The 23,592-nt window shown below is 28.8% G+C and overlaps 6 protein-coding genes across 7 annotated transcripts; 3 read left to right on the forward strand and 3 right to left on the reverse strand.

Moving 5' to 3' along the window:
- Window positions 1-1,488: 1,488 nt before the first annotated feature.
- On the forward strand, window positions 1,489-5,382 carry LOC128965311 (CCR4-NOT transcription complex subunit 3-like). Of its 2 annotated transcripts, XM_054311976.1 has the most exons (7): window positions 1,489-1,755; window positions 1,818-1,929; window positions 2,197-2,336; window positions 2,404-4,418; window positions 4,478-4,610; window positions 4,692-4,817; window positions 4,894-5,382. In XM_054311976.1, the coding sequence occupies exons 2-7, from the start codon at window positions 1,905-1,907 to the stop codon at window positions 4,990-4,992; spliced, it is 2,538 nt and encodes an 845-aa protein (XP_054167951.1). In that variant the 5' UTR covers window positions 1,489-1,755; window positions 1,818-1,904; the 3' UTR covers window positions 4,993-5,382. The 2 variants fall into 2 exon arrangements, with proteins under 2 accessions (XP_054167951.1, XP_054167950.1); XM_054311975.1 differs by having other exon boundaries at window positions 1,489-1,929.
- Window positions 5,383-6,832: 1,450 nt separating this feature from the next.
- On the reverse strand, window positions 6,833-8,324 carry LOC128965538 (solute carrier family 41 member 3-like). The gene is made up of 5 exons (XM_054312245.1): window positions 7,922-8,324; window positions 7,822-7,863; window positions 7,305-7,769; window positions 7,168-7,245; window positions 6,833-6,927 (listed from the first exon to the last, which is right to left on the reverse strand). Exons 1-5 carry the CDS (start codon window positions 8,322-8,324, stop codon window positions 6,833-6,835), a joined length of 1,083 nt encoding a protein of 360 aa, XP_054168220.1.
- A 4,993-nt stretch (window positions 8,325-13,317) lies between these two features.
- Window positions 13,318-14,781, forward strand: LOC128965539 (uncharacterized). The gene is made up of 3 exons (XM_054312246.1): window positions 13,318-13,796; window positions 13,872-14,112; window positions 14,168-14,781. Exons 1-3 carry the CDS (start codon window positions 13,380-13,382, stop codon window positions 14,779-14,781), a joined length of 1,272 nt encoding a protein of 423 aa, XP_054168221.1. The 5' UTR covers window positions 13,318-13,379.
- A 1,489-nt stretch (window positions 14,782-16,270) lies between these two features.
- LOC128965540 (ATP-dependent 6-phosphofructokinase-like) lies at window positions 16,271-19,327 on the reverse strand. The gene is made up of 11 exons (XM_054312247.1): window positions 19,120-19,327; window positions 18,907-19,055; window positions 18,632-18,821; window positions 18,411-18,576; window positions 18,187-18,340; window positions 17,896-18,114; window positions 17,735-17,830; window positions 17,011-17,647; window positions 16,754-16,949; window positions 16,394-16,675; window positions 16,271-16,331 (listed from the first exon to the last, which is right to left on the reverse strand). The coding sequence occupies exons 1-11, from the start codon at window positions 19,184-19,186 to the stop codon at window positions 16,271-16,273; spliced, it is 2,217 nt and encodes a 738-aa protein (XP_054168222.1). The 5' UTR covers window positions 19,187-19,327.
- Window positions 19,328-20,112: 785 nt separating this feature from the next.
- Window positions 20,113-21,353, forward strand: LOC128965342 (uncharacterized). Its single transcript, XM_054312016.1, has 2 exons — window positions 20,113-20,381; window positions 20,477-21,353. Exons 1-2 carry the CDS (start codon window positions 20,332-20,334, stop codon window positions 21,351-21,353), a joined length of 927 nt encoding a protein of 308 aa, XP_054167991.1. The 5' UTR covers window positions 20,113-20,331.
- A 483-nt stretch (window positions 21,354-21,836) lies between these two features.
- LOC128965541 (uncharacterized) lies at window positions 21,837-23,129 on the reverse strand. Its single transcript, XM_054312248.1, has 4 exons — window positions 22,705-23,129; window positions 22,450-22,609; window positions 22,186-22,388; window positions 21,837-22,133 (listed from the first exon to the last, which is right to left on the reverse strand). Exons 1-4 carry the CDS (start codon window positions 23,038-23,040, stop codon window positions 21,837-21,839), a joined length of 996 nt encoding a protein of 331 aa, XP_054168223.1. The 5' UTR covers window positions 23,041-23,129.
- Between the last annotated feature and the right edge of the window lie 463 nt (window positions 23,130-23,592).

A 23,592-nucleotide genomic window follows, 5' to 3' on the forward strand; every position in this document is an offset into this window, starting at 1 on the left:
TCTCCTCTATATATTCACGTAACCTATCATTTCATAAAGTATATAGTTTTTATTATTTAAAAAAACTACCGGTAATTATAGAAATATATTTTGTATATTATTATATTTATTACACTAAACATGTAAATTATATATTAAATTAAAATGATTTCGTTTATATGATAAGCAATTAAATGTATTGACTTACGCCTGAATGGACTTAGAGAGAGGCCATCTTTCCATGAGTGCCTGGTATCGCATATTTTCAATTTGTTTGCGTAAAGTGTCCTTGTCCATTTTATACACAATATTCAATTGATCCCAACTAATATGCAAATTCAACTATAACTTCAACAAACAACTGATATCCAATTTAACACAAATATATGTCAAATTATTATCAAATATAGTTACAAGTTATATGCATTGATTAATACAATACAATCTATGCGATACACTATTGATTACTTGGTTGTCATGACTGCATTGCTCCCACTACTACATATCCTCTCTCTCTCTCTCTCTCTCTCTCTCTCACACACACACACACACACACACACACACAAACATTGTGGTCGCATCTAATACTGAATAAAGGGATGTCATAACTACTAGACAAATATGCCGGTGCAAGTGGCATATGTTGTATTACATTTTTGATACATAGTTTATTATAATACTTTACTTTGAAAAAATTATTAATTTAAATAGTTAATCATAAAAATAACAATTTATTTATTTAATAAAAGTACAGGAAATTATTTATTTTTATAAATATAATCTGATTTGTTGTCAAATTTTAACTAATTAGTCAATTGTTGTAATAAATTATTTTCGATGCATTGCTTTTCACCTGAAAAGTCACTTCACTGTACTTCACTTCAAACGCTTTATTGCATTTAACAATTAAAAAGTATTTTTTAAGTATATATATATACCGTATATTATAATAATTAATTTTCCTCTCAAATTAAATCATAAATATATAGTTTCAGTTTAATAAAAAATTAAATTATTTAAATATTGTTATAAAGTATAGTTTTTAAAATCATTAAAGTTTTAAACTCGTAAACACTCGTAAAGTTTTGTAAGTAAGACATAATTAATGAGATAATATATAATATGATATTAATAGTTAATTACAGTACAGTAACAAAAATAAAGTTATGTTAAACTTAAACAGAAAACTTATAAATTATCATTTTATTTAATTTATACAAAAATTGTGAAAAGTAAAAAAATCATTAAATTGCTATTAATTATTATAACTTATATTTCAAGTTATAATATTATAATAACAATGTCATCGGTGGTCATCAATTGGTTTAATAATTATTTGTATGAATGAATACATCAATTGATGTATTATTTAGACAGTCCTTCAATTCTGAATGTATCAAAACATATGTAATACAGTATTAATATGTTATATGTATTGTAATATTGAGCTGCACTTGGCTTTTGAGTGGACTGGTATGTGATGTGATGGGATGGGATGGCAGCACATGTAGACTATAGTGTGTCAGTTTTGTCAACCATCTTGTGTTTGATGTGTTGTGTCTATTGAATAGTGTTTAACATTATATTGAATGCTATAATACAATGCATTTGAACGCTATATTGAATACTAATATACGAATGAATGAGTGATTTATTGCCAACAATAGAGTGATATACAAGAACTCTGAAGCGATCACCACATCTGATCCAATATCACTATATTATTACCTTTTACTACATCAGTGCCACTTATTAGACGGACATCCAGTGAAGACAGTAATACTAGTGATTTCAAAACAAAAGAGCTATCATTTGATTAGTTGACATCTCATCATCAGATCAGACACCACGAAGAAGGCGTTTTGCTTATCTTTAGCGCAGACTATGCTTCAGACATCATTGCATTTGATCCACATTTTATAGCTATGGCTGACAGACGAAAATTACAAGGTTTGCATCAATTAGTCAATTGATTGATTGATTGATTGCAATCAATACTTGAGTTTTTCAAACAAAAACAATTACTTTGTTTTTGTTTGAAAAATTATGTTTCAAATTGTGTTTCAAATTGTGTTTCAAATTGTGTCAGTTCTTAGACTAATATATTTGACATTTAGTTTGAAAATATATTTTACTTTATAATTAACTGACATAAAGACCAAGTGATGTATTGATAATTTAATGTTTTTTTTTTGTGTTTTTGTTTATTATTTTCAGAGATCGAAAGGTGTTTGAAGAAAGTGACGGAAGGCGTTGAAACGTTTGAAGATATTTGGCAAAAGGTTCACAACGCCAACAATAGCAACCAAAAAGAGAAATATGAAGCTGATCTCAAAAAGGAGATTAAAAAACTACAGGTTTGATGACAATTAGATTACCACTCGATTTATAATTTAATTGCAACTTTAATTCAATGTCAAACAGAGGCTTAGGGATCAAATCAAAACATGGGTGGCTTCGAGTGAAATTAAAGATAAACGATTACTCTTAGAAAATAGAAAATTAATAGAGACTCAAATGGAAAGGTTTAAAATTGTCGAAAGAGAGACCAAAACGAAAGCCTATTCTAAGGAAGGTTTAGGCGCCGCACAGAAGTTAGATCCGGCACAGAGAGAAAAGGATGAAATCACCAATTGGTTGTCTGCATCTATCGATTCACTTAACATACAATTAGATCAATTTGAAAGTGAATCGGAAGCCTTACAATTGGCACAGAAAAAGAGCAAAAAAGATCGCGAAAAGCAGGACCGCATCGATGAACTTAAAGGTTGGGTAGAAAAGCACAGGTATCACATAAAACAATTGGAAACACTGATGCGAATGTTAGATAATGAAACCGTCGAAGTCGACCAAATAAAGAAAATCAAAGATGATGTCGAGTACTACATTGAATCCTCTCAAGATCCTGATTTTGAGGACAACGAATTTGTTTACGAAGACTTGGAATTAGAAGATATCAATCAGTTCTTAATCGCGGAACAGACGAGAGCCAATCATACGGCATCCTTTGATAGCGGAACAACAAAGAACTCGAACGCAACGGGCGATGATGACGGAAGCGTTTCGATTCAATCGAATAGTCCGTCGTCGACACCGAGCTCTCCGGCTCCGAGTCCAGGGCTCACAAATCATTCCAAGTCTGGACTGACTGAAAACAACGCGTTGAGCACCTCTTCTAGTTTGAGTACAACTGTTAATAGTAATACCAATACTTGTAATAACTCAGTTGTAAATAATATGTCATTGTTGTCATCATCACTGTCCGGCCAGTCATCGGCACCACAAACACAGACTTCTATTGTAAAGCCATTGGCCGTGTGGTCTCAAAACACATCAATTAGTAGCTCAACAAGTTCAACATCATCGACGACATCATCAATCAGTAAAGCACCGGTACCTCAGACAACAACAGCTACTACAGTGACAACTACCAGTGCAAACAGTAGCAATGCTTCAAGCAGTAGTAGCAGTCCATCGGTCAACTCATTGCCCAACCATAATGTGACGAATCAAACATCAGCCTATGCTCTAGCAGTTGGTGTCAACTCATTAAATAATGTGAACAATAATTCAAACACCAATTTATTGAATCGTATCAATCAAATGCAACACTTGGATAACAGTTTAGGGATGAATCAAATGAAGACAAACGAAGTGAATGCTGAGACACAGTTAATCAATAGATATTTGAATAGTTCTCCCAATTCATTACAACAAAGAACAACAACTCCACCGAATATGGGTCTGACTATGACTCCCGACTCAGTGCCTGTTAACTCGATTCTCTATAGTGTTACCGCTGCCACGTCCACCACTTCCCTATCATCGGCAGTATCTGCCGGTCCTTGGAATACGCCTGTTGTCACGTCACGACAACAACAGTTTCCTCAATCGACATCCATTATGATGAACGGTCCAGTGATAGGTCACAAAAATGTGAACCAAATGTCGGTACTTGAGTCAGATCAGCAACAATTATCATCGCTGAAAACGATAGCACAACAGGCAGTGGCCAACGCGGGTCTTGAAGATCACATCACTATTAACAGTCATAGTCATAGCCATAGCGAACAGTCCTCTCAGTCTCTCTATGAGCCATCAGTTAACTCTTCAATGAATTTACTGACCAATAATATGGTGAATATCTCATCGTCGACAAACTCAATGCTACACAGCAGTGCCTCTATTAAGGCTTTATCACAACAGACACAACAACTTCAGTCTGTTTCCGCACCTGTTTTGCCTATGCCTTCAACAGGACAGCCACGATCATCAACTCCTGCCACCGGTAATCAAACAAATGAGGCTCATGTACCTCCTTTATTAGGCGTTGCGCCCCTCGGACCAGTGAGTCTCTCCAAACAGTGCTACTATCAACTTCATATGCTTGAGGCCGCATCAAGACATCCAATACATCCCATGGATTCACAAAGACTTAGGTTTGTTACTATTTAAATGATAAATTTGTGCATTAGTTAATAATTGGTATTATCGACAGACCTTATTTGCCACCGAACCCATGTCCAGTTCCGAGTTATTATCCACAACAATGTCTGCCTCACAGTGATTCCATCGAATTCTTCCACCGGTTGTCAACTGAGTCGTTATTTTTTATTTTCTATTTTATGGAGGTATGTATTAAATTGGAAAATAGTTTTGTCATTTATTGTAAAATTAAAATTAATTATATTTTGTTATCGTTTAAAAAATAGGGGACAAAAGCACAATACTTGGCAGCTAAGGCTCTCAAGAAGCAGTCGTGGCGTTTTCACACCAAATATATGATGTGGTTTCAGAGGCACGAAGAGCCCAAAACCATTACCGATGAATATGAACAGGTATTGACTGACTGACTGACAATATAATAGCTAATTATTATATTGAATGGTATTTAAAATTGTTTTTTTATTTCAGGGAACATACATTTATTTTGATTATGAAAAGTGGGGCCAAAGGAAGAAAGAGGGCTTTACATTTGAGTACCGATACTTAGAGGACCGTGAGTTGAACTGACAACTGATCCAATAAACTCATCAATTATAGCTACCAATAAAGTTTGAAATACGATTGAAATAGCATTGTATTTGTTATGACACTACCGATCACTAATTTTTTTAAAAAATATGTTGACAAACAAAAACAAAATATATAAACCCAACTATAGATATTAAACAACAATTAAAACCAAACACATTTGATAAATAACTGTAGGTCTCCAATGAAAATCACTGTAGACATCAAATTAAAACTGCTATCCAGGAAGTGATGAAAGTGTGCTGTCTTTCATTAAAATAGCACTTAAAACTGTTTTTCTGTTTCAGATATTGTTTTTTTTATACTAGCGTTCATTTAGCTAACATTTGTATTAAAAATTATATATAATTTAAAATTATTTTCTATATTGTATTTGCTTTTGTTTGATTAGATGAGAAATACTTTATATTTAAAAAATCTCTAAACAGTTGATTCATTTGCAATTACTGCCATTATTTTATTTTGTACTTATTTAGTACTAAATTACATTAAAAATTATATAATTTTAAAAATAATATGTTTTTAACACAAACATTTACACAGAATTATTTTTTAAAAAAATAAATACATTAAAAATGCAGAAACACACACACATTGTTTTCACTTCCAACATATAAAACTGTTATATATGAAAATCTGTAAATTTTAAATTATTATATAAATTAAATTTTTGTGTTATTTTATAAGATTATAAAAAGATCTAAAGATTTACATAAAATATTAATATTAAGTATTGTATATTTAATATCTAAAGAGTGATAATAAGTTACAAAAACATTGAAATAACATTTTTTGCTTATTTTTTGACTAATTATGATTGAATGAGTGAAGCAAACAAAACTGTCTGTAGTTTTTATCTTTTCGTTGATTTATTTTGTAAAAATTGTATAATTTTAATAATAATGATTTTTCTTAAAATTTAATTTTTTTTTTGTATTTTCTATTTGCTAATTATAATTATTATTTTTTTTAACAAATTATTTATTTGCGTAATGTTTGAGTTTATAATATGAATTACAGCACACTTTCTGTTTAATAATTTTTACTACAATATGTTTAAAATATAATTAATTTTACGTATGATTTGTCAAATGAATGCTAAATTATGAGAGAAATGATGTGAAACGGCGAACACACAATTTATATATAATTATTAATTTTGTTGTTTTACTTATATAAATATATATTTAACATATATATTGTGTAATAAATAATATTACAATTAGATAAGATTTATTTAATATAGTTTATACATTTTATTCATTTGAATTTATGACAAAAATTTGTTATATTTAATATATTAAGAGATCATTTGAGTCATCGTTAATAATGACAATCAAAATATCTGTCAAACAAGCGGTTCCGCTATTTATGTACTAATTGTATATATGATTAAAACACAAAAATCTCATTTAAAATTTATAATTGGCTTTGTATCGCAATTTAGATGAAATTGAATGAAATTGCTATTGATTTGAATGTTTTGCATATATTTTATTGTTTAGACTCTTATAGTCTACTAAATTGGAAAAGTAATAAATACTTTATCAATTAATGTTATTTATTCATTAATAATGGTTAAAATATTTTTGACTAAATAATCAAATGGATTAACCCATAATTCAGTAACTTTTTATTAACAATCAAAATATATTATAATAAAAACATTATCTTATTTTTGATGGTTATATATGGTTGTTATTTAAAGGTTTGTATATTAATCAAATACTGTATTATATATACTGTATATATGTTTATATTTTATGTTTTCAAAAAAAAAATTATTGTATATTTAATTTTAAATTAATATACTATATATTTATAAAACAATTGGCACTGCATTTATATCTCCGAGTATTCCGAGTAAATAGTAAAGTAGTATTAGTAGTGATGTACCCATAAAGTCGGTAATCGCTGTAAGGATTGGTATGACATATAAGTTTGGATTAAATTTGAGTTTCCAAACCAAATGAGTGAAAATATATGCAAAATACAGCATAATTATGAGCTACAATATTTTTGAAAGCAAACAATTTAGTTAAATATAATAAATAATACAAATGTTGTTTAGTTTTACCTCAAATAACAAGACTGTAATAAATAAAATTGCAAACAAATAAGTTAATTGAAATTTTTCCAATTCTTGTGTTAAACTTATTAATAATATGAATAGTATTTTGCAGGGAATGGCACTCACTATTAGTACACATGTTGTCCTCGAGTTTACATTTTCTAAATATAATTTAAATATATTAATAGAAATTAAAATAAAATAAATAAAAATGTATTACTTTTAGAACAGAAGACATAATATGGAGAAACACAGACATCGAAGTCGTGAGAAACGGTTCCGATGTCTCCCATTCTATGCAATGATGTGGCAATTCTGGACGCTTGTATAGCCACACAATTACCTATAAATCCATTAAATAATGGCTGAAATAAAATAAATGATTTATATTTATGACTGGCTTTCTCAAGAAGTAAACCACTTGTTTCTGATATAATCATTGACACTATTATTGGAGTCCATCCGTATAGCAATATATGACGAGTTGTGCTATTCTTGAACGACAAATATAACAAAATCGGTTCCAGAATTAAGAAGAAGAATACAGCAGTTATGGCTTCAATTGGCAATTCGTCGACTTTATGGGTGATTTTGAGCAAAAATGCAAAACATATTATTACTAAAACAGTTACCAAATCTCCCATTGAAGAGGCAACGGGTCCACTGAAATCATCCGGATCGTGACCTGGAGTATAATTAATTAATTAATTAATTAATTAATATTTCTATTATTTTACCAAAGTTTTTTGTAGCTATAATTATCAATGAGATAAGTAAACCTAAAAATTAAAATTTATATTAATTTTTTGAAGAATGTTTTTTTATATAAATACAAACCCAATCCAAGACATGTTGAATTAGATGTCAATATACTTAGCGTACAAATAGTTATAATTTTGTTTGTATGCCATAAACCTTTAGTGACTATTATATAAATTGCTGCTATTATTGACACAACAGTTGCTTGACTTTGAACCAAAACCATATCATTGACGATCTCAATGGTGACCTCTTTCCACGAAACCGAGTCATATCTAATGTTGAATAATGTGGACATTCTTGAAGCCATTGTAATCTCAAGATTACCTTTCAAACCCATAAGTGCCGGAATCAAAGCTACTAATCCTTCAATTGATTTGAACGACTGGTTAGTTATAGCCAAATCCAATATAAATCCGGTCACAACACTGAATAATCCCGAAACTAATAATATGAGGAACTGTAGCACATCTGTCTTCATTCGTGTCTTATACGAGTATATGATTACAATAGTTATTAAACAAATTGAATATATAATCAAAATTATTGTTTCAATCATTGCCTTTGCATTCAATGTATGGCTTGTATTATCATTACTACTATTAGAATAATTCATTTATGTATTTCTCTATATTATATATCAATTAAAAACTTTATATAATTAATGACAAATAAAATAAAACAAAATAAAATTACATTTAATTTAATGACAGTATTAACCAATTGAGACCAAATTAAGACAAATTCAAATACTGTTTTAAACATTGTATCGGTTTGTAGACAAAACAATAGTTTTAATTGTGTGTCAAATAATTGTTTCCATGAGATATCATAAAATTGAAAATTGATTTTAGAATTCAATATTTAATTTATTTAAGTTATGATAAATGAAAAATGTATTATTGTTTAATAATTAATTTAAATTTAAATTTTCTAAACAATTTGTCAGTTAAATTGAATTCTCAGAAAAGGACAGTTAATATCACTTAATATCAGAAACAAAATCAAATCAAAGACGATAACTATGGGATAGAAGGACAAGAATAAGGCTAATGAAGACAAGTCTAAAGCAATGCATTGGACAACACTAGAGGGACACTGTTCTCACAGTTAAGACATAAAGACAACAAAAATGGATTAAATGATCCGAAAAAGACTTTGACCGACAGCAAGAAAGGGTCGACAGAAGTCAAGAAGTCGTCGAGCGATCTGAAGAAAGCATCAGTTGATGTTAAAAAGTCGTCATCGGACCCAAAGAAGTCGTCATCGGATCCAAAGAAGTCGTCATCGGATCCAAAAAAGACATCATTAGACCCAAAGAAGACATCACCGGTTCCTCATAAGACATCATTGGATCCAAAGAAAAAAGAGGGAAGTAGTAGTTCGTCCGGAGCTCAAAAGTCATCGAGCGATAAGAAAAAAAGCGTTTCAGAACCAAAGTTGCCAACAAAAAAGCCGTCCGAACCAAAAGCTGTCACTGTTTCGACCGATAATTCCAGTACTAGTGTCGGCGCATCTGATTGGACGTCCGGATCTACTTCGACCAGCAATAGACTGCACCATCGGTTAGTAGTACTGCCAGTACTGGGGACAACACTTGGCAATCGTCAGATTCTAACCAAACGTTAGAACAGTTTCCACCGCCACCTGAGTCCTATGCTTCCACTTTTGACGAACAACAACAACTGCAACAACCGTTTGAACAATACCACGAAGTAATTGAAAATATTCCACCAGTTGTTGTTTATCGTAGACGACGACGAAAGAGAAGGCATAGCTCGGACTTTGACTCAAAAGGAAGAAGGGTAGGGAAAAAAAGCAGAAGATCAAGAGGAAGAAGAGGTGGCAAACTTTGCAGTTGCGGTCGACATACAGTGAAAGGCCGACGAAGAAGAAAGAGTGGCCACAAGTGTTCACGTCGTAAGCGGCGTTCGGGACAAAGGAAACGACAAACTTCAAGAAGAAGAAGCAGAAGATCGCCAACCAATCGAAGGCAACGCAACAATGACTGAATGATCTGATGTAAGACAACAACACTGACCAGTCTATCACCAAAAGTACTGTATATACATATTGGTGTCAAAAAACAAAACAAAAAAATATTGCATTTATATATCATTTGTAGGATTTGTTTGATTTAAAGTAAAATAAACACTTTTTTGTCCAACAATTTCATTGATTTATTTTTTCTCTTTTCTTAATCATTCGATTTTATCTGTCAAATCAATTATTTATAAAAAGTCAAATAAATAATTAACTAATAATTTAAACAAATTTCAAATCGATTAAAATTTTTTATTTTACCATTTGTTTGACAAATTAAACTATTTATATGTATATACAGTATTATTATCTGACTTTCCAAACGATATAACATTCATGACATCACTTACATCGTTGGGATTAATCGTTGAGAATTTTGCTTCAATTATTTCCATTAAATTAATATAATTAAAATTATTAATAATTAATTAACAATTGATAAAATAATTAATTATCAAATAAAACATATGCAAAATTTATTATCTATCAAAAGCTAATTAAAATCTGAATATTCATATACAGTACTTATTTGTTATTTAGCTGTATATCAATTATTGATTTAATAATGTGACTATAATTTTGAATCATCAAATTATACTGTATATAATAATGAATTTTAATATTAAAAGCTAATTATTTATATATATTTTCTATATTTTATAAAACTTTATATAATGAAAATTGCTTAAAAATTATAAATATGGTATAAAAGATTAAATGTACTAATAATTTGTATAATAGAAAAGTTTTTCTAATTATTTGCGTAAATATGCATTCAAATTATCATTTGTATCGTTATTTTCGTCCAATTCATGTCTTAAATCTGATGTAATGACTTGCAATTCGTGCCATAAAATCCAAAGCGATGTAAACATCGAACAACAGAAGAATGTTTTGCTAAACCAATAAAATGTTTCAAAAATATCATAATTTATATCTCTGTCTACAATGGCTTTGCTTAACATTAATGATATAAAAACCATTATTATATTTATAAGATATCGCAGACACCAATAAATAAGCTTATTTTGCATCAAAATTTGTTGTTTGACTTGTTTTTTATAGATAAAGTTGATGACCATTAAAAGGAAAAAACCGATAGTTTCACCGACGGCCAGACACACAATCAATGAGACCATAAAATTGACAAAAACGTTATCAAACTTATCGGTGAATATTTTAAAACACAGAAAAGCAAACACTGAATATATTGTCACTAAAAACCAGATAATTTGATAGAAATTTATTTGACATCTGGTCAGCAAATTTTCGGACATTTGATTAGAAAATTTTATCAATTGTTCACTATTTTCATACGTGTTTTCCACTAAATTGAGGGATTGTTTGGAATTTGTAATAAACTTTTGGACCAAAAACTCTTTTTCATAAGTCTCGGAGTTTTTGGTTTTTTTGGTGGTCCGTACAGTGATTCCGCATAAATAGATTACCAGCGGTTCCGCTGCTGAATGACTACAACATATTCTGTCGATTTCCGACAAGTTTTTCATACAAAACAAATTAATTTTTATATTTTGTATATTATTATTATTAATTAGTTCCACTTTGAACTTCAATTCACGACCTGAATTAAAATAAAATTTTTATGAAAAATCATATAATAATAATAAGTTTGAAAATTTGCAAAAAAATACCTAAACTTTCTTTGTCTGAATTGAAAAACATTACTGAAATGGTCTCTGAATTCAACCGTTTATTCTGTGAAATACTGCAAAAACGTAAACTTATTTCATAACAAAACTTGGCGTCATTTGAAGTACAAGAAGAATATATGCTTAAGGACTCAATCATTCGGGTTTTGACGGCTCTGGATATCTGAGGAATGACTACTATGATCACTACAACCAACCAAAACAATATAATTATTATTAATATATAATTTTGATGATCATTGCAATTACAAGACAACTGTTCATTTATATATTTTGGTCGACAGTTGTCTAACGAGTAATCAAATTGTTTTGACGACTGTTTTTGTTGAGCACAGAATATTATATAAGAATCGCTTAATGAAACAGAAATGTCATGAAATCCGAAATTATGTGTTTCATTGTCGGCCGCTATTGTAATATCAATGGTTGAGTTTGTATGAAACCAATGATTCATAACAAGTATTTCTCTGGATTGYGGATTTGGTTTGTCTTCAATTTCAACTCTTTCCAGTAATTCAATGTCGTCGTCATCTTTATCCTCATCTGTTTGGATAGAGATCTGGTATTCATAGTCTTCCGAGTGTACGGTTGACGTCTCCTTTAACCAAATAACTAATGAAAACTTTGCGTTCATGTCTTCAAAGTTAGTGTTTTCAAAATTAAAACTATATTTGCTATACTGTTGTGTCATTTGTTTGGTAAGTGTTATAAAAATAAACAAAAATTGATTGTTTTCTGTCATAAAAGTGGATAAACTTTGTGGGAACAGTCTGTCTGTCATATCATACTTGAAATGACAATAACTTGACTTTAAATGAAATCTTCTTTTCCAATGTCTTGACGTAAGAATTGCTAGATTTGTAAAGTTGTGTTCAGGAGTCCAATAGCCATAACAAATGCTTTCAATTAAATTATAATATATAAGACTTTCATTTAGACACAAAACACTGGTTACAAACAAAAGATATTTAGTATATATTACTCTTGAGATAAACATTATTAACGACTTAAAGAGAGAACTAAATTTTTAGATAACATTTTGTTTCAAAAATTTCATTCATAATTTAACAAATCATTTATTTAAAAATGTCATAAATAATAGTCATTACACGTGATTTAAATTAAATTAACTATTGTTACATTAAAAGAAAATTTACATTATTTAATTGAGCAATTTTTTATTGGTTATTAAAAATACGTTTACTTTAAAATACAACACTTAAAAACACTTAAGTTATAAATGGCAATAAATTCGTCGGCAGTTAGGACTTAAAATTTAGATTAAAGTTAGATATCCACGTAATGTGTATCAATAGTTAGCTCAAAACACGTGCAACAATACTTACGCGCTTACAGTTTATTATAAACAGTATATATTTTATTCATTAATTTTTTATTTAATAAATTAAGGTATAAATGCAGATTATAAGGACTGACTAATTTTGCATTAAATACGTTGTATTAATATCATTGAATATTAGGTTAGGTTGCGATGCGAACTCCAGGTTAGGTAACGCGACAAACAATGATTTAGTTATTTTCAACAATACGCACGTGTAATATATATTTAATTTAATTAATTAATACAACGTATTTAATGCAAAATTAGTGAGTCCTTATAAAATGCATTTAATCCTAAATTAAAATTATTAATAATCGCGCGACACATTAAAAGTAATTGTTTGCGTGACATAAATATGACACAAACATACAAACATTTCTAAATTATATAGTATTAATAGTATAGATATAGATATAGATATAACGAGACAATAGATTTGGTATATTCTATACAACAGTCTATAATAGATATATTCAACAAAATGATGTCAAATATGAAGAAAAGTTTGCTTTTATTAGTTTTGCTAATTATCATCACATATGATGTCTCTGTTGTTGTTGTTGTTGTTGCGGATGAAGAGACAACTGTAAAGGAAAACATTAATAATACGATAGAAAGTGTGGACATTTGCCAACAGAAGAATATTGAGATCAATGAAGCCTTTTATTTGATTTCAAATAAACAGTTGAATATCTATCCAAAAGGCGGTCAATATTACTATAGAGTTCATGGATTTGAATACAATAGAGAAAACTTGTCGTTTAAATTCAAATCAATAGATAAAGTGATCGACAATAAGAAGGATTGGGAACTTCAGGAGATGCGACTCATCTTTAAAATAGACTATCCGTTGAATGATAAACACCAGTTACGAATACTATGGATGGGTATGTCATTGGTTTGTATTGATTTTGTTTGTTTGCTAAACAGTCAAAGATTTTTGCATAAAAATTGAATATATCTTATTTGACAGAGAGATGAGATCCCAAATGAACAGATGGTCGCCTACCTGTATGACTACAACGGCGATACCATTGCATCGAAATCCCCAATTAATATCAATTATTACAAATACAAACCCAATGATGAGCCGTTAAACATACAGACAATGTTGGCAAAGTTTCCGGGAATCAATCTTTTCGACCACTTGTTATCGGTCACGAGTTTTCCGTACTCACCCGATCTGCCCAATCGATTAATTGTTTACTACAAGGGTTTGTCATTTAAATGAAATATCATTTTTTCATAAAAATATTGTTTTATTCACAGAAACGCCGCCAAAGAGCAAACAAGACAAATGTGTTGACTGTTATCGATCCAAGAGGTTTGTCTTCATAGAGCGTATCATTGATTACAATGATTCTAAAGAATTTGATTGGAATCACGACAACACCGGCGACGAGTCGTGCACTGACCTCACCGGTCGTATTGTCAACGCATCGGTGGCACTGACAGACTATTTGATTAATGAAAACAGCTATCAATTTGATTGGATTGAGTTCTTTGGCAACAAATTCCATGTCAACAGAATGCTTGTCACTAAAGACAATGGATTTAAAATAGTTAACAAACGGAGTGACGAATATATTATTCATGATATATTTGGTTGTGAGGGCAGACCACCCACTGAACTAACCACCAAACCCACCACAACTAAGCTCACGACTAATGATAATAATGGTGTTAACAGTCATACAAGTTCTGGCAATAATTCTAGCGCTGGTCCTGATTCTGGTTCTGCCATTAGTCCTAACAATGCTGTTACTGTAGCTGCTTCTGGAGATGAACCTCATCGTAGTGGTAGTCAAAGTAAAAAAGGAGATAATAGCAGCAAATGGCGTACTATTGTTTTGATATGTGCTTTAATTTATAGTTTTTTTTAATTTAAAGTAAAGTTACCTCAAAAACAACTCAAAAAAGTAAATGAAATTTCAAAACATGTTTATAACATTAAATTCATTGCATTTTTAAAAAATATTTATTATTTATATAATTATAAATTTTAATAATTTTTAATTAACATACATTTAATCTACAAAATAATACATCAAAATTACTTTTGGTATTTTGTACTTTTTATGCATAAAATCTTTGTATTAATTTATAATAAATACTACAAATAAACTATTAATTCAACAGTTTTTAAACTACATTAATTATAATTACTATTTAAATGTTATTTGTAATTAATTTATTAAGTTTGATAACGTTTTTCTAAATTTATAGTCTCTTTGAGTGTGTGTCTGGCCGTCGGTGAAATTATCGGTTTTTCCTCTTAATGGTCATCAACTTTATCTATAAAAAACAAGTCAAACAACAAATTTTGATGCAAAATAAGCTTATTTATTGGTGTCTGCAATATCTTATAAATATAATAATGGTTTTTATATTATTAATGTTAAGCAAAGCCATTGTAGACAGAGATATAAATTATGATATTTTTGAAACATTTTATTGGTTTAGCAAAACATTGAAAACAAATTCAAACAAAAAATTTTTAGATTATGTTTGAGGAGCAGATCCACACTTTACCAAAAACATATATTGATAATTATAATGTCACCAAAAAAATTTGATTAAAATTGATCCCAGGGACGGGTGTTTTTTGAGGGGTTAAAGTTTAATTTTTTTGTATACCTCCCATTATAATCAAAATTTATTTTATTTAATAACTTTAAAATTATTGGTCCGATTAATCTAATATTTAATATATTTATGTAAAATTATAATATATGTTAAAATATATCAATTAAAATATCAATTTCCAAAATTTGCTTAACCGCTACTTTAATCCAAACTTATATGTCATACCAATCCTTACAGCAATTACCGACTTTATGGGTACATCACTACTAATACTACTTTACTATTTACTCGGAATACTCGGAGATATAAATGCAGTGCCAATTGTTTTATAAATATATAGTATATTAATTTAAAATTAAATATACAATAATTTTTTTTTTGAAAACATAAAATATAAACATATATACAGTATATACTGTATAATACAGTATTTGATTAATATACAAACCTTTAAATAACAACCATATATAACCATCAAAAATAAGATAATGTTTTTATTATAATATATTTTGATTGTTAATAAAAAGTTACTGAATTATGGGTTAATCCATTTGATTATTTAGTTAAAAATATTTTAACCATTATTAATGAATAAATAACATTAATTGATAAAGTATTTATTAGTATTTCCAATTTAGTAGGAAGAGTCTAAACAATAAATATATGTAAAACATTCAAATCATTGAAAAATTTTATTTTACTAAAATTTATTAAAAATATTAAATATATATAATTTATATTGTACATTATAACAAACATGTTTAACTAAATTTTGAATATTATATATTATGACTTGTTTAAGATATCTGTAAAATGCATAAACCATTGGTTTTTAGGTATTTCATATCTATAAAACAAAAATTAATATTTAATTTTTGAAATAATCAAAATTGCAATTAAAATCTGTACTCGAAATCTGTTTGTTGTATTAATTCCGATATATCAGTGAATAAATATTTGGTTTTAACAATTCCGATGACAACCGATTTGTCTGACTCGACATTATTGGACAACCATTCGGCACATTTATAACCGAGTTTTATACCAAATATACGATCAAATGGTGAAGGAGTCAGACTTTGCTGCAAATGATTCAAATCAATACAATGTGTGGTAAAGATATCATTTCCAACTTCTGTATAAATGTCTTCAATTGTTTGATTGTCGAGCTTTGTATTGGCTCTACTGTTGCTATAATAAATTATTAATAATTTAAACATTTAGACATTCAAAATACAATATTATTATTATTATTTAACTAAAACTTACACAATGATTAGTCTATTTTTGTGATTTTTTTTCATTTTATCGGTCATAATATTGGCATCATTTTTGACAGATTCAGTACTGAAATTGCTTTCATATGGATAACAAAAGTCTGCTCCCGAAGCCATGGCTGACATAACAGTTAAATATCCACAAAAGCCGGACTCTATTTTTACAATATATAGTCTCCTTTTTGTTCCTTTAATTTTTATAAAATATTTAATTAAGTTATTGTTTTAAACAAAAATTATCGTAAATACCTTTGAGTGAAATCATAATCTTAGTGCAGATATGAGTTATTTCATTGAGAGATGAATCGGTTCCCAATGAAAAGGCAGTTCCCGGAATATTATTATCAATAGTGGCCGGAATGATACAAATGGGAATTTTTAAATTATTGCCATTTTTACTAATTTCTCCTAAATTAATGGCTAATTGAAAAGCTCTGAAACCACCAATAATTAGAAGACCTTTAATTTGAAATTGATTGAAATAATTTGCCACAAAATTCAATTGTTCGCCTGTCATTCTTGGAGGAACTTTACTCGTGCCTAACAGTGCTCCGCTTAGTGATGTCCAACCATTTACATCCGACCAATTGAGTTGTCGATAATCACCTGCAATCAGACCATCAAAACCATCTTTGATTCCGAAGACAATATTTTTATCATTGATAATATGTCTGACAAATGAAAGGACGGCCGCATTCATTCCGGGAGACGGTTCTCCCACTTGAATCACTGCAAAACATTTGGTTCCCAATTGTGTGACATTTTTTTCTTTGTTTATTCCGTAAAGGCTTAGAAAAGTTTCAATATTTATTTGAAAACTTCTTCCCCTCAACTCAAGACATTTGGGCCAATCTTTGTTTTTCATAGCTGTTCCCACTTCACGCGTCTATTTTTAGCATAATTTTAATTTAATTTTAAAAATGTTAAATGAAAATATAAGATACAACAAGTAATTTATTAATTAATGTAAGACCTGTTCAACTGCTTTAATGAGTGATGTCTTCTGTATTTGATTGCCACGAATTGTTAAAACATAAGACTCTAAATTAGGTTTTGCATCTTTAAGAGCCTAAAAACAATTAAACTATTTATATGAATATATTTTAAAATTAGTTGACATTCATTTAGATGGACCTCAATGGCTGCATAACCCATACGAGTGCCCAAAATGCGGTCATAGGCTGAAGTTTCACCGCCACGTTGTGTGTGACCTAAAATAGTTATTCTAACGTCTCGTTTGGCTTTTTCAGAGATGACTTTCTTGACCTGTTCTGCAGTAATAGGATTTCCATTGACATCAAGTGCTCCCTCCGATACTATTATCAGATTGAGTCTTCGTCCTGTTTTTCTCTCCTTTTAAAATAGTTGTTTAATTTCAAATATCTATTTAAATAGATTTTTAAAATAATAATAATAATAATTTACAAAATCAATCTTTTTAGTCAAATATTCGGGCCATTCTATGTTTGGAGGTTTTTCGGGAAAGAAAGTAAATGTAGCCTCAAGTGCCAGAGCAGACACAAGTGCTAAATATCCACAGTTTCTGCCCATAACTTCAATTATCATAACTCTCTTATGACTAAAAAATACATACAATAATTTAACAAATAATAATTAATTAAGAAATTTAAATTGTCATCAATGGACACCTGGTCGCAGTGGTGGCAATGGCATCGACTGCTTCAACGATACGATAAAGTGCAGTATCGGCTCCCGTTGTTATATCAGTCATACAAAAATCATTATCAATTGAACCAACGATACCAATAATATTCAAATCACTATTATTTTCTTTCATCTCTTGTGTTATCTTATCTTAAAATTTAAAATAGATTTAAAATAAAGTTTTCTATATTATAAAGATTAATACTATTCTGTAGTAAATGCTTCAAAATTTTAGGCCATTCCTCTCTCAGAATATTAGCTCCAGTAAGACTTCCATCACCACCGATGACAATCAAATTCATAATACTTTTCTCAATAAGAGTGAGGGCCGCCATAACTCTGCCCTCATAAGTCCTGAATTCTTTACAACGGGAACTACCAATAATAGTGCCGCCCTTTTCAGTAAATAGACGACAAATTTTATAAAACAATAAAAATAAGTTTTAATTAATTAATTTTTAAAACATTACAAATCGATACCTTATTTATGATGTGATCTACTGATGATGTCTCAGCTTCTATGATAAGACTGCTGTCAATAAGTCCATTATATCCTTCATAAATAAAGTACACTTTGAAGCCATTCAAGTGTCCCATCTTTACAACTGCTCTGATAATAGCATTCATACCTTAAAATAAAATAAAAACAAATGTTAATTAATAAAACCTAATATAAATAAATTTGATGTCAACCCTGGGAATCGCCTCCACTGGAGAGGATCCCAACAACTTTGCACTGATTTTGTGTTTGTATTGCCATTGACTGCAAATTATCACAAATTCAATTCAAATTTAATTCAATTTAATAATAGTGTGAAAGCACTTAATAATCACGGAATCGATTTATTTGTTGAAAATTAACAACCATTACATACAAAAACAATGTCAAACATTAATTAAATTTATCTTAGATTATAACTTGAATATAATAAATTGTCAAATATTTATAGATAAAGTGCTTTTCAAATATAGCTTTTGTTAATAAGTGTAATATTTATTTGTATTGTAGTTTATAATTAGCCAATTGATTATAATACACAATAATCTCATATAAACTCAGTAATAAAAAATGAATTTTGTTTATTAATTTTGTTTCCAATTTTATCAGTTGTTGTAAATTTATTTTTAGTTTATTGACAAATAAGTTCTCAATAAATATTAAATTTATGATTATATAATTATGAATATACTGTATAATTAATTTAGTATTATAAATTTATCAAAGTTTATTTAAGATTTAATATACAATGATTAAATCATCTTAGTTAAAAAAATATTATCAACTAATATTATATAATTGTATTAATAATTGTGTACAAAAATTTATATTTAATATAAATAAAATATTATCTATAGATATTCAAGGTAATTGATTATACAGTATTACCGGTATATCAATATTTATATTATTATAAGTGTTTAAAGTTGTTTATATGATTTTATCAAATAAGCGATTTTGTGATAAAATACAAATTAATTTTCTAAATTAAAGTTTAATTATTAAACTCTAATAAATATTATTATTATTTTTAAATACTTGAGTATTCAATTAAAATGTTATGTCTTATGAATATAGAGTTAACGCTAAATGCATTCAAAAGTTAGAGTAGAAATGTCTAGAAATGTTTGGACTATTCGTGAATACATTGAAAACATATAATACAGTAATACTGTACTAATAATGTGTTTAATAATAACTTGTGTTTAGTTCGCAAACTCAACACAAACACAAACATTTGGTTTTGATGTTTGCATTGATTGTAAACAATAACTGAAAACCTGTCGACAATTATTGTCACACTTTTCAATTGATCCTATCATTTGTGTCCACAGTTTTTGTTTTGTTTTTGTCCATCAAATTACTACTCAAATGATTTTAAAACTAATATCTGTGACCAGTTTTATATGAAGAAGACATCAGTGATCGATAACAAAATGTTTTATCAAAACCAAAGGTATGAATCAAATGGTTTTCTCAAACACTTAGACTTCAGTGACAACACTCTGAAGAGTAAACAAACCTTTTTAATTGATTGACTAATTTATTTAGTAATGGTTTAAACAGTTGGTCTCAAGTAGTTCCCTCACCTATGCCTTGGGCTCACAGTCAGACCAACACTACTACCACCAACACCACACCCGTCGGCACTGTTTGGCCAGTGAATAGCACGGCGACTTTTGATCCACATATCATGCAATTTACGGCAAACACGACGACACCATTGAATTCTGTCTCTTCATTAGATAATGAATATATTGGACCAAATCCATTGATAATTAACAATAGTTCAGTGCTGGATGTGTTGTGTCCGGATCCGTGTACTTCACAAACTGCCACTCGTTGGGAACTTTTGCATAATTTAACGACTGATAGTCAACGGCGTGCATCACATCAGCATTTGAAGCGACGAAGTGATAGTTCCGACGATGATATCGATGACGACGGTCTTCGAAGGCCAGCTAAGCAATACATTAGTGAAGACAAAGTGTCAGCAATTTTTAATAGACTTCACATCACTAACAGTGACTTTAATAAAAATGATGGCATAAATGCTGTCAACGAAAACATTGATTATGAAGACTTAGATGACGAGTCAAACAATGAAACAATTGATGCCAAGCATAACAATACATTAGTTTTTGCTAATGAATTGCAATCTGCATTCAAAAATAAAACAATAACCGATAAATTGGTCCAAAACGAGATCGACAAACACTCAAAAGCATTGATTTTATGGCAACCAAACACTTCAATATTGACCACAATATCACTGAACTCCAAATCTAGTATTGATAACGACAATGACGTGGAGGACAATGACAATAGTGAATCGTCTAAGACTAATGACAACATGAGTGATGCCATTGAGATAAGTCAAGAAGATTACGAAGATTTTTATGATGATAATGACATGATATTGGACTAACATTTTTAAACAATATATATGACATCATTTTATATTCTGTATATTAATGTGATTTTATGATATTTTTTAATTTACATAATGTTTCAAATCTAAAAAATATTTAACAATTTATTAACAATTGAAGCAATATATTGTAAATTGTTTTCTAACAAATTAACATATATATATATATATATATATATATATATATATATATATATACTGTATATATATAATGGTAATACAATTTAAATTGTAAATAATTTTGCTAATATGTCAATTTATTTTAATAACATATATAAATAAAAATAACATCTAATTTAAAAAAAACTTTTTAATTTAAAGTATTTTGAAATAATAAAATAATTGAGTTTAATAAAGTTATAAAATAAACTAAAGATGTTTTACAATAAAATTTTGCAAAATTAAAAATATTTTAAACAAAGTAATAACAATAATAATTTGAATATTGTTAATAAAATGAAATGAATTTTGATATTAATTTCATAAATGACTAGTTTTTGTGCTGAATTTATGCACAGAAGATATGTCGATGTATTGCATCAAAAGGATGAGCAATAGAGCCACTCCTAAGATAAGAGCCAACAATAAGAGTGTCACCAAAAGCTCTTCACACGAGTCAAACGTGTCCGTAGCGTTGGAGCAGATTTTGGTGACGAAGTCCATCCAATTTGATGACTGATTGTCAACAGAATAATCCGAATCGTAAATCATCGGACACTTCAAAAAGTCTTTCAATTTGATGGTAACCTTTGAAAGTCTTCCATAGAAGCGACCCGTCTTTTAAAGAGAAATAGTTTAAACTTTTAAAAAATATAACTATTATACTGACCTTTGGATCGATGTCCGAGACCCTGAAGACATGAATCAAATCAATTGAAACAAAGTATATTTTAGCTGAATCTGTGAAAGCCGTTGAAATTTTATGGTCATTGCTTAGACCAAAGTCACCAATACTTCGGGGATAATTATCACCCAACAGTTTACTGCCTTTTTTCCAGTTCTCAGTTAACTCATAGGCCCAATATTTGGAGCCTTTAGTTAAATAAAATTACAAATTAAATCATTAAATAAAATAATTCTTTGAAATACAAACCTTGAATGAAATAAGCAATCCTTTTATCGGTCCAAACAAATACCGCATCGATTGGTTTCTCCAAATCGGTGGTCAAGCCTTCAAACACATTGGAAGCAATAAAGTCTTGACTGGAATTTGTTCCGTTGGATGAGATCACCTGAACTAGTGTTCCGCTAGCCTTTAAAATATTACTTATTATAAAAACTTGAACAACAAATGCATTACATATACCGAACTTTTGCTAATGTTATTAAAAAGTCAATTAAAACTTACATAAATGCTAACCAACTCGATATCTAAATTGTTTGTGAGGACAAACATATCCTGAATGTCGGTGAAAGCCAATGAATGCTTAAAACCATTTTTTCTTTGATTTAGTTGTGGTTGAGTCGGATCAACAATATAAGCGCATTGACCGCTAATTACCAACATTTGTGGCGTTTTATCAATAGGTGATATAGCAGTGATTGGTTGGCTATCGGAGCAAAGGGAAGGACAGTCCACACTCTCTTCTAATGATTGAATCAATTGTTTGAATGAAATGCATTTCACTTCAAAACTAATGAATAAAGTAACGAATGCCAAGAATATGTAGTTTTTGGTAATCATTTTCCAAACTAACCAGACTTTAGGATCTAATAAATTACTTTTTTACGTTAAAAAAAGATTTAAATTGCAATTAAATCAAATCAAATCTAAAATTTATTAATTATTTATTCCATTCAAATATTTTTTTATAACGGTTTAACAAAAAATTTTAATAATAATTGTTGCGCGCATTGCAGCGTTTGTATCAATAATGTAGAGAATAATATAATTTAATAAAATAAATAAAAGTAAATTAATAATAATAATTTTTTACTATATGTAGAATTAATAATTATCCAATTTTTAATAATAATTTTATTACTACATTTTAAAAATTTTACTAATTTCCCATTAGTTATCAATATATTATTAGAATAATAAAATATTTTATAACAATTGTCAAAACATTTAATGTTAATAATCAAAACTCATTTATAAGTTTACTAACAAAACAAATAGATTTATTTGGCACTAATTGACAATTTAATTATTGTTAAAAAAATCAATTTTGACACATGTATTGATCTAAAAAAAAATACTTTTAATGTTTGTTCACAACTTGTACTGTATTTA

Source organism: Oppia nitens, unplaced genomic scaffold (assembly GCF_028296485.1).
Source record: "Oppia nitens isolate AA-2021 unplaced genomic scaffold, nextdenovo-longstitch-racon4-pilon3 scaffold17_pilon_pilon_pilon, whole genome shotgun sequence".
NCBI classification, from domain to species: Eukaryota; Metazoa; Arthropoda; class Arachnida; order Sarcoptiformes; family Oppiidae; genus Oppia; species Oppia nitens.

Excerpts from the sequence above, each read along its gene's own strand:
- LOC128965311 (XM_054311975.1), top strand. The coding sequence starts at position 1,905 with ATGGCTGACAGACGAAAATTACAAG. Across the intron at positions 1,930-2,196 it reads TGACAGACGAAAATTACAAG|AGATCGAAAGGTGTTTGAAG; the intron begins GTTTGCATCAAT and ends TATTATTTTCAG. Across the intron at positions 4,419-4,477 it reads ATGGATTCACAAAGACTTAG|ACCTTATTTGCCACCGAACC; the intron begins GTTTGTTACTAT and ends TATTATCGACAG.
- LOC128965538 (XM_054312245.1), bottom strand. The coding sequence starts at position 8,324 with ATGAAGACAGATGTGCTACAGTTCCTCATATTATTAGTTTCGGGATTA. Across the intron at positions 7,864-7,921 it reads TTCAACATGTCTTGGATTGG|GTTTACTTATCTCATTGATA; the intron begins GTTTGTATTTAT and ends TTTAATTTTTAG. Across the intron at positions 6,928-7,167 it reads ACTATTCATATTATTAATAA|CGATTACCGACTTTATGGGT; the intron begins GTTTAACACAAG and ends CAATCCTTACAG.
- LOC128965539 (XM_054312246.1), top strand. The coding sequence starts at position 13,380 with ATGATGTCAAATATGAAGAAAAGTTTGCTTTTATTAGTTTTGCTAATT. Across the intron at positions 13,797-13,871 it reads TATGGATGGGTATGTCATTG|AGAGATGAGATCCCAAATGA; the intron begins GTTTGTATTGAT and ends CTTATTTGACAG. Across the intron at positions 14,113-14,167 it reads ATTAATTGTTTACTACAAGG|AAACGCCGCCAAAGAGCAAA; the intron begins GTTTGTCATTTA and ends TTTTATTCACAG.
- LOC128965540 (XM_054312247.1), bottom strand. The coding sequence starts at position 19,186 with ATGGCAATACAAACACAAAATCAGTGCAAAGTTGTTGGGATCCTCTCC. Across the intron at positions 18,577-18,631 it reads GAAGCATTTACTACAGAATA|ATAAGATAACACAAGAGATG; the intron begins GTATTAATCTTT and ends TTAAATTTTAAG. Across the intron at positions 16,332-16,393 it reads ATACAACAAACAGATTTCGA|ATATGAAATACCTAAAAACC; the intron begins GTACAGATTTTA and ends TTTGTTTTATAG.
- LOC128965342 (XM_054312016.1), top strand. The coding sequence starts at position 20,332 with ATGAAGAAGACATCAGTGATCGATAACAAAATGTTTTATCAAAACCAA. Across the intron at positions 20,382-20,476 it reads ATGTTTTATCAAAACCAAAG|TAATGGTTTAAACAGTTGGT; the intron begins GTATGAATCAAA and ends TAATTTATTTAG.
- LOC128965541 (XM_054312248.1), bottom strand. The coding sequence starts at position 23,040 with ATGATTACCAAAAACTACATATTCTTGGCATTCGTTACTTTATTCATT. Across the intron at positions 22,389-22,449 it reads GATTGCTTATTTCATTCAAG|GCTCCAAATATTGGGCCTAT; the intron begins GTTTGTATTTCA and ends ATTTAACTAAAG. Across the intron at positions 22,134-22,185 it reads TCTCGGACATCGATCCAAAG|ACGGGTCGCTTCTATGGAAG; the intron begins GTCAGTATAATA and ends TCTCTTTAAAAG.